General features: G+C 41.9%; 1 protein-coding gene across 1 annotated transcript; it reads left to right on the forward strand.

Annotated features, from left to right (window-relative positions):
- The first annotated feature begins 50 nt into the window (after window positions 1–50).
- SET (SET nuclear proto-oncogene) lies at window positions 51–9,476 on the forward strand. Its single transcript, XM_058038279.1, has 8 exons — window positions 51–152; window positions 1,314–1,371; window positions 2,325–2,467; window positions 3,070–3,173; window positions 3,350–3,463; window positions 4,743–4,913; window positions 5,008–5,154; window positions 6,050–9,476. The coding sequence occupies exons 1-8, from the start codon at window positions 80–82 to the stop codon at window positions 6,071–6,073; spliced, it is 834 nt and encodes a 277-aa protein (XP_057894262.1). The 5' UTR covers window positions 51–79; the 3' UTR covers window positions 6,074–9,476.
- The last annotated feature ends 378 nt before the right edge of the window (window positions 9,477–9,854 follow it).

Consider the following 9,854-nt stretch of genomic DNA (forward strand, 5'->3'; position numbering starts at 1 on the left):
GCCCGGCCCCCCCCCCCCGCGCAGCCCCGTTGCAGCCCCCCCCCCTCCCTCCCGCCCTCCGCGCTCCGCAGCCACCAACATGTCGGCGCCGGCGGCCAAAGTCAGTAAGAAGGAGCTGAACTCCAACCACGATGGGGCCGACGAGACCTCAGGTGAGGCCGCGCCGGGGGCGGGACGGGAATGGCGGCAGCCGGCGCGGCCTCCGCCTCGCGCCGACCGCCATTTTCCCCCGCCGCACGGGCCGCGGCCGCGCCGGGGGCGGGCGGAGCGCGGGCCCGGCCGGGCGGATGTGCAGGCCCGGCGGCGGCGGGAGGAGGCCATGTTAGCGCCCTTTTGTCTGCGCTGCCGGCCCGGCTTCCCTCCCCGCGGGGCCGGGCGGGGGGCGCTGCGGCTCGGCGGAGCAGCGGGACCCCCCCGCCGCCCCTCCCGGAGCAGCATCCGCGGAGCCTCATTGTGCTCCGCCGCCGCCGCCATGATGCGCCGCCGCCTCCCGCGCCGGCCGCGGCCGCGTGGTGCTGCCGGGCCGCGCGGGGATGGAGCGGCGGAGACACGCGGTGCCGGGGCCGCCCGCGCCGGCCCCACGTGCGATCTCGGCTTTTAAAGGTCGGGGCTGCCCCCGGCCCCGGCGCGTTCCCCACGTGCGTCCCCCGCGCCGGGAGAGGCTGAGCTGTCCCCGAGCGCGGGCCGGGCCCGGCGGGACGCGCACCGGGCGCTGCTCCGCTCCGGCCGCTTCCCGCTGCCGCTCATTCATCTCCCGCGCGGTGGGTAAACAGCGCTCCGTCAGCCCGGCCTCGGCCAAACTTGGTCCAGGGGAAGTGCCCTTTAGAAAATTCCTGCCAACGGTGGCTTTCGCGTCGCTTTCATTTGTAACCGGATTTTTGAACGTTCTTTTTGGTTTTTGGAAGGTGATGTGTAGCCAGATAGGCTATTTCTATTGATATTCCAGCCTCTGTAAATTACGTCGCGTTTCTTCAGATGTGTTGGTCGTAGCAACTGTGGCTTACAACTTTTTAATTAAAATTTTATTGGCTTGTAATTTAAGTTGGCTTGTAAAACAGTGTAGCGGGATGTGAGCTGTGGTTTCTAAGGGTGAACTCAGTTTAAGGGCTGTTTTATCAAACTTTGCTGCACTTCAGCTGCAGCACACCCTGTAAAGCTGGTGCTTTCAGGCCTTGTAACTCTTGTGACATTTAATAGAAATACCCGAGAACTTCTACAGTAGGTCACTGGAGAGTTTCTCAAAGAGAAACCCCAGGTGACTTGTCAGGCTTGTGAATGAAGGGATTATTGACACATTTTCATCTGTTTTTCAGAAAAAGAGCAACAGGAAGCAATTGAACACATTGATGAAGTACAGAATGAAATAGACAGGTAAACGTTATCTAACTTTTAAAATGTTTTAGCAGAAATTGAAATGTAGCTGACAAAAGTGAAAGTGTTTAGTATAAAGTGAGCACTCAGTAGTGCTCACTGTCTTTGAACTCTGCCAAGATATACCTGTGTTCTGACTTGATTAGAGACATTAAAATAACAAAGAAGTGTCCTGGTTTCTTGCCTAATTGTGTATAATTAAAGAGGTAGAACTTGAGTTTAAAATTTTTAATTAATTGTGGTATTTTTGATAATAGAAGTGTATTTCACCCTGGCTTCTCAAGTTAATGTGTAAGCTGTTTGGCTAAAGTATTTCCCTGTTAGCAAGCAGAACGAAACACTTGGCTGAAAAGTCAGCTTTTATTATACATTTTTATTATAATATTCATGTGCTTATGCAGTAATATGCAGAAAATGTCTCTGAGGTGTTAATTTTATATGCCAAAACTCTTGGGGCTGTGGGTTCTGTGTCAGTCCCTGCCTGCATGTTCTCTCCATGCCTGGTGTCCTACAGGGACTGCAGGTGGCTGTTGGGGCTGTGAATGTGTGAAGCTGTTGCAGTGTGAGGGCTTTGCCATTTTACAGCAGCTCAGTTTTAAATCTTCAAATTTTACTTGCACAGGGTGCAGAATTTCTTTGCTGTGGCTTCCTTGCCTGCCTAAAAGTTTTAGGGGGCAGGTGATAGGGCTGTGTTACCCATATGCAAGTTTATGCAGGCAAAATGTTCAAGATAAAACACTGCTTTGTGTTTAGAAGGTTCCATTCAGACCAGTGAGATTGCTTCTGGCAGAGTGTTTTTGAACAGTTGTTACAGCTCTGAGCTTCTGGGGTTTTTGGGACACTTCATCTGCAGAATATGGCAGACTGGTCTTATCAAACTTTTAGTTAACTGCTCTGATGTGTCCTTAAATCCCAGTTCTCTCCTGTGGTTAACATGGCTCTTTCTCCTACAGACTGAATGAACAAGCCAGTGAGGAAATTTTGAAAGTAGAACAGAAATACAACAAACTCCGCCAACCATTCTTCCAGAAGAGGTCAGAATTGATCGCCAAAATCCCAAATTTCTGGGTAACAACATTTGTCAACCACCCACAAGGTACATTCTGAACAGCCCTCTTTTTTTCCCCTGTAAATTCAGTGTTTGCTTGATTGTTATGTGAGTGCCTTAAAGCTCTGATGGTCTTGTGGGGTTGTTACTAAGCATACAACACTTTTCCTCTGTCCTAGATGTAATTTTTTAAGCTTTTTCTTTCTTGCACTGGTTGGACGAAGGAACATCTTGTTTACTAAATACTTCAATCCTAAAATTTCTTTCTGCATTTTAAATGGCAAGTTTCCCACTTTATTCAGTTCATTGGAAACTTAGAGCAAAACAAGCAAACAAACAAAAATTGTCTCAGATTGTTTGGGTGTTTTTTACTGGGAAGTGAGCTCCTTGGGACTCCTGACAGTAAACTTTCTACAAAACAAGTTTGTAGACTGCTTAGATTGGGCAAACTACATGTATGAAAATCTGTTTGAGAGGGAAGGGTGGGTATGTGTGGGTAGGCTGTTGGCTGGTAACTTGAAAAGAAGGAGCCATGAGGAGTTGGTTTGGACAGATGTGTTGCTTTTTAGATCTTCCTGGCTGTCAGTTTCCTGTGCTTTGCCTGCCTGTTTCATGACTTTGTTAATGTGGGATTCCTCTTTCTCTCTCAGTATCTGCACTGCTGGGAGAAGAAGATGAGGAAGCACTGCATTACTTGACCAGAGTTGAGGTGACAGAATTTGAAGACATCAAATCAGGTTACAGAATAGATTTTGTAAGTACTTTAAATGGTTCATTCACTTGTGATTTTGCTGTTGTTTTTTTTTAATATAATTGCATGTTGGGTTGTAGTTTGTAACTTAAATCTCCACAGTTACGTATATAGTGCCAGGTTTGACTTATGTGTGTTTGCATTCTGTGAGTTCTAACTCTTTGCTTTCCACTCTGCAGTATTTTGATGAGAATCCCTACTTTGAAAATAAAGTTCTCTCCAAAGAGTTTCACCTCAATGAAAGTGGAGACCCATCTTCAAAATCGACTGAGATCAAATGGAAATCTGGAAAGGTAAGGATTGTGCTGGGAGAGCACAAGTGTGACCAAGTAAAAACATTACCAAGTGCATTAGCTTATCTCTTCCTTGGCCAGGATCTCTAGACTGTGTTTTATTGTTTACTTACAATAACTATGAAATGAAGAATTCCAAGGACAACAGGTTTAGGGGGATCAGATAGCAGTGTGTGATCTTGTTTTATATTTTCATCTATTTCTTTGACTTCATTTCCAGATGCCACATCTTTTGTAGAATTTACAGCCATACTAATGTGGGGCATACCTGTCACCCAGGCAATGTTCAAGAATCATTAATTTACTGCAGTTTATTTCTGTAGAAATTCTTCAGTGTTATCCTGAAGATTTTGAACTGAGGTTTTAAAAGTAGAGCTGAGGCTTGCAGTTGAATTGCAGCTTGTTTTGTCACTCTCAGACCAAGGAAAAAATTTCATGTTTTTCATATTGAGAACTAGAACATTTCCTCTTGTATCAGAAATTGCATTCCTGTACAGACCAGTCGTGTGATCTTTGCAATACAGCACAAAATCAGTGTGAATTCTGCTTTGTTCTTAAACAGTCCAGACCTGTAAATGTTGTCATTCTATCAGGAGAAGAAACACTGGAAGTGTGGTGTAACCATATGGTCAAAGAAATAATTTATTTAATTTCAGACTTTACAAAAAGATTGTTGCAAACTTACTACAAACTTACTACGTCTTTTCTAGGGTAAAGTGATAGATACAAACCTTATATGTATTCTTGTGACCATGTGCTTTAGCAGTTTGTGTGGGGTTTTTTTGCACTTACTACAGAGAGTGGCCTGAAGATTTCAGAGTAAGAAAAAGGCCTAGGCAGGTCTTTATATCCAAATGCTAAAAGAGCTTAGAGGTGTGGAGACTTTCTTAAATTGACTTTGTGTAGTAGTTGCTGCAATTACAACTACTCTGAGTGGCATTCAGTCATTGTGAGACTTTGTAAGTTCAGTGTGTCATTAAATATTGGTCATTCTTGTGTTTCCCTGAGATAGGGAAATGTAAATGAAATGTGAGATTATGTGAGTTTCAGTGTTCCAGTGGAGGCCATTGAAAGAAACCAGTGGGTTTACTGTTCTCTCATGTTTATGAGAAATGCAGTATCTTCTGTCAGTTGTTTGGGCTTCAGACTTACCCGTGAAGAGGGAGGGGAAAGTGACTTCTTGGGGTTGTTTAGACAAGTGCATTTTTTACATGGTGCTTATAGGAAAAAAAAGCCATAAAAAGACAGCTTTAGGGAACCTTCTTAACTTTCTTTTCAGGACCTGACAAAACGTTCAAGCCAGACACAGAACAAAGCCAGTAGGAAGAGGCAGCATGAAGAGCCAGAAAGCTTCTTCACCTGGTTCACTGACCACTCTGATGCAGGGGCTGATGAGCTAGGAGAAGTCATCAAGGATGACATCTGGCCAAACCCTCTACAGTACTACTTGGTAGGTACAGCCCTGAGCAGGGCATTGCACCCACAGCAGCTCTGGGAAAAAGTGAATTTCATCACTGAATTGATGTTGCAAATGTGTCTTTAAGGTTCCTGATATGGATGATGAGGAAGGGGAGGGAGAGGAGGATGACGATGATGATGAAGAGGAGGAAGGATTAGAGGATATTGATGAAGAAGGAGATGAAGATGAGGGGGAGGAGGATGAAGATGATGATGAGGGAGAGGAAGGAGAGGTGAGTAATCTTGCCCTTCATGCCATTTGTGTGGTGTTTGAGAGGGATCTTGTAAGAATACCAATTGTGGCAAAGGTGAACTGGCTCTTTTCTGCACCCCAAGGTGTGAGAACTGTGACTGCATTAACTTGAGTGGTTTCAGGTAGCAGTAACTATGTTTGTGTATATGAGAGACAGTGGAAGTGTATAGTTTCAGTAAATTTGTAAGGGAAGTGCTCTAGGAGAACTAGGATGTGAATGTGACAAAATTCCTTCTTCATTACTGAGCATTCTAGCAATTTACATATAAATGGCTTTTGTTGTTACATCCAGCCATCCTTCCCACTTGGTTCATTTCTGCTTATGGCCAGCCTAGCTAACACTTTCTGTTGGGCTCAGGAATTAAAACTTTGCTTTAGTAGTAAGTGGGATTTCAGGTTCAGCATCCAGGGTGTTGGGAATTAGTTTAGAATGTCTTTGTTTCTTGAAACTGGGCGTGGTGTGTCTGACTTCCAGCAGCACAAACCCCGTGCAGTGAGAGGAGGGCTGTGCTGGGCTGTGTTGTATAACCTAGAATTTGGCATGTGAAAGGTGCAGCATTTTGATTTTTACGAGTTTTAGTGAGGGAGAAAAGATGACCCCTTCATTTTCCGCATGCTAAACTTGTGTCAGTGCTTGTAGTGATTCTAAGTCACAGTTTCTCAAACCTCTGATGTGTTTTCCTGGGACACCCAGGGACTGAGTGATTTCTCTGTGCTCAGTAGCTGGGCACCCAGGGCAAGTGTTACTATCCTATAGTGAGGGAAGAGATGATCACAGAGCACCATGAGTAGCACTGTAAAAAGTTCTGGTCACTGCATTTGCTATCTGAAGTTTAGTGATTAGATTTATTTATTTCTTGCTTATCTTTCAACAGGAGGATGAAGGAGAAGATGACTAATTGAACACTGATGGATTCCAAACCCCCTTTTTACCTTTTTAATTTTTCTCCAGTCCCTGGGAGCAAGTTGCTGTCTTTTTTTTCTTGTGCTCAGTCGCCTTGTTCTCTTGAGGTCTCTTTTTCTCCTCTACACCATGGTTCACGATTTCTTTTGGGGAAATATCTTGAGCAGAATACAGTGGAAAAGAATCTACCAGTTTCTGTTTCAAGTTCATTTTTATCCCTTTCTGTCTCAAAACAAAAACTTTATGAATTCAACACACCATGTTCTGTGGGAAAAAAGAAAACCTTCTGCTCCCTTCACTCTGCTGGAAGCTGAAGAGTGCTAGGCCCCTGTGTAGTAGTGCATAGAATCTAGCTTTTTTCCTTCTTTCTCTGTATATTGGGCTCAGAGATTACACTGTGTCTCTATGTGAATATGGACAGTTAGCATTTACCAACATGTATCTGTCTACTTTCTCTTGTTTAAAAAAAAAGAAAAAACGACAAAAAAATAAAAATAAAAATGGGGTTATAGAAGGTCAGCCGGGGTGGGTTTCAGAAGTTTGGGTGGGTTAAGTGGGCATTTTGACAACATGGCTTCTTCTCCTTTGGCATGTTTAATTGTGATGTTTAACAAACATCCTTGCAGTTTAAGATGACACTTTTAAAATAAAATCTTCTCTCCTAATGATGACTTTGAGCCCTGCCACTTGATGGAGAATCAGCAGAACCTGTAGGATCTTATTTGGAATTGACATTCTCTATTGTAATTTTGTTCTTGTTTATTTTTAATTTTTTTTTGTTTTGGGGTTTTTTTTGGTGTTTTTTTTTCCTTTTTTTCTTTTTGTTTTTTTTTTTTTTTTTTTTGTTTTCACTGGAAAGGAAAGAAAGATGCTCAGTTTTAAACGTTAAAGTGTACAAGTTGCTTTGTTACAATAAAACTAAATGTGTACACAAAGGGACTGGTTGGTCTTCACTGAAAGAAACAGCTTTTATATCCTATTTAGAACTTGCTGTAGTTTCTTGGCATTTTTTGGGGGCATTTTGTCAGTATTTCTGTAGTGCAGTGCAGCCTTGTGGTTGTGTGGACTGAACCAGTTCATGTAGTTCCCACTATTTCAGTACCTGTAAAGTGTTTCCTGTGGTAGTTCCTACTGCACACTGACTCTTGAGTTCCTGTAGGGTCATGTGCTGTGTGTGAAGACACAGGTATATGTTCATGTTCTGCAAAAAGGAAAGTCACTCGATTTGTAGAATTTGTAGTAATTTGCAGTACTGTATCTCCAGTACATCAGTTTGCATGAAAATACCATGCAAGCTCAGAATAAAAAGACCAAGGGTTGGTTTTAAAATATTTGGGTGGTTTTGTAAGTCTTTTCAGTTGAAAACAAATCTTAATTGCAAGCTAATTTGGGGGCTATTTCAAAGAGCAAGATTCTTAGTAAAGTTCATGTATAAAAAGTTGCTACTTCACTGCTTTTTTTTCCTTGGTAGCAGCATGTATATGTGCTTTAGATACACTGTACTCTCATTTTAAGAGACTGCATTTGAGAAACTTGTAACAATTTCACATAAGAGGGTGTTGGAACTGGTATTCCACAAAATGTAATGGAATTTGTTTTAACATGCTTTGCTTTTGAAATATTTAAGAAAAAAATGTTCTCTCAGCTCATCTGAAATTCAAACAGCTCTTTGGATGTGTAGAAAAAGACTGTCTTCTGGGAAGACTTGTTATATTCTCTGATTCCTTTTCCTCACAGAATTTGCTGTAGTCAAATTCAGCTTTTTTTGATGCTTAAGAATACACTTGGCAGAACAAGATCAATGTCTGGTTGAGACGTGCACAAATAACGTGTGAGGGAAAACATTCTGTAAGTGTGTGGTCCAGCTTGGATTCAATCCAGTTATCAGAGACAATGCAACGTCCAGTCTCATGTGATCAATGCAAAAATAAGACAACCATGTACTTTATTCCATCTCAACAAAAGCTTCTGCCCTCATCCTGCTTTGCAGAGCCAAGTACAACGTTGATCAGTAATGGTTTCTTACCATCTAGAGAGAGAAGGAACAAAACCCATGAAGTCCTATAAATTTTAGTGTTTTTTAATTTGATTCCTTTTTGTTGTAAGTTTGAAATTAGCTTCCTGTTGTGGTAGAGGGTCGATGTGCTGTTTCTTGCCATGATGCCTCATTACTTAATTTTTATGTAGTCCTAATTGTAGTTCCTCAAGGAAAATTACCTTTTGCTAGTCTTGAATGCTTTAGGAAAAATATTGTGCCATTGTTGTTCCATCCCTGTTGGTTACTAGCAGAAAACTTATAAAAACTGGTTTGAAAGTAATCAAAGCTTCAGGCTCTGTAAAGTCAAATAGCAGGAACAAGAAATGAGAAGTCTGGATAATTAAATGCTACTTAAGAGATTTTTTTCTTGCGCATTCTTTAGGATTTTACAGGGTGCCAAAATACTCTTGCTACTGTACTGATAATACTGAATTTGCTGTGAAACTTGAGGGTTTACTCCTGGCAATGGCTAAAGAGTAAACTGGTAAAAGCATAAACCATATTAGTTAAGTGTTAATTTAATTTTTTTTTCCTAGCATGGAAATGATTAGGGATTAACACATTTCTCTGCAATGCTCAAGAAATATTACAGCTGGCCATCGTGTGCTCTGACTGTTCACTTAATGTCTAATTTGGCTGAATATATGTAATGGGTGTCCATTTTTTGCTGGATTTATTTTATATGTGTATAAAGAGCTTTTTAAAAGACATCTACATTGGATAATAATGGGAGATTCGTTCTTATTAAATATCATTAATTCCCCACTGCTTGAGTTCCTCACATACAGTTAATCCCACCATGTGAAATTTGTCACAGGTGGTAAATGACTTCAGGTTTTTTGGTTTGAATTTCCAGGGCTAGAACATAAGGGTTGGCAGCAATTTAATAAAGCTGCTGTGCTGGGGCTATATGGCCTAACTGTCTCAAAGGTTATTTTTAAATTTAATTGCTATAAAATGGAATCTTTTGTCTGTAATTTCTCGTGCCAAAGGAAACAAATACAGCTGAGTGTGTAAATACAGCCAGGAAGGTTTGGGGTTTTTAAAGAGATTATCTGTGTACTTATTCATACTTGTCAACATAGTTTCTGTCCCTGTAAACAAGCATTATCAGAATCGATTTCTCAGTAATTTATGATATTCATTTGAATCTGTAAGCTCTTTGTACCACACTAAACCAGGTGCATAAGGGTAGTTCTTTGTTTATTGGATACTGTTCCTGAATTTTGAAGCCATGTTGTTTTTTGTTTTGGTTTGTTTTTTGTTTTTTTTAAAGAGAATGAAATCAATGAAATAATTTCTCTGCTGTACCTTCAAGCTATCCTTCTGTTTGAAGGAATTAAAATACATTTAACTGTTACTTGATGTTACCATTTCTAAGAGTCTTTTTCAAAATAATGAAGTTTTTTAGTCCCAAACTCAAATCTTTAGTCCCAAACACCATCTTTCACGGGTGATGTGAACAGTGCTTGCTTTTCCTTTATGGAGAAGAGTGAGGGGAGGTCGCAGATGCCTGGTACACAGCATTTGATTCGTGCGGGAAACAGATTTATCCTTATGTCCTTCCTCTCTCTGTCCTGGATTAAAAATTGCAACTTTTAAGGCTTTTTCTTGATCATCACCTTTTCCGCGTGCTCTCTGGGCTATAATGGAGGACAGGGACTGCCGGTTCAAGGTCGGGACGCGCCTTTAGCCCCCGCCCTGCTCCGGGAACCCCCAAAGAGTCCGCGCAGCTCCC

This window comes from Melospiza georgiana, chromosome 20 (assembly GCF_028018845.1).
Source record: "Melospiza georgiana isolate bMelGeo1 chromosome 20, bMelGeo1.pri, whole genome shotgun sequence".
NCBI classification, from domain to species: domain Eukaryota; kingdom Metazoa; phylum Chordata; class Aves; order Passeriformes; family Passerellidae; genus Melospiza; species Melospiza georgiana.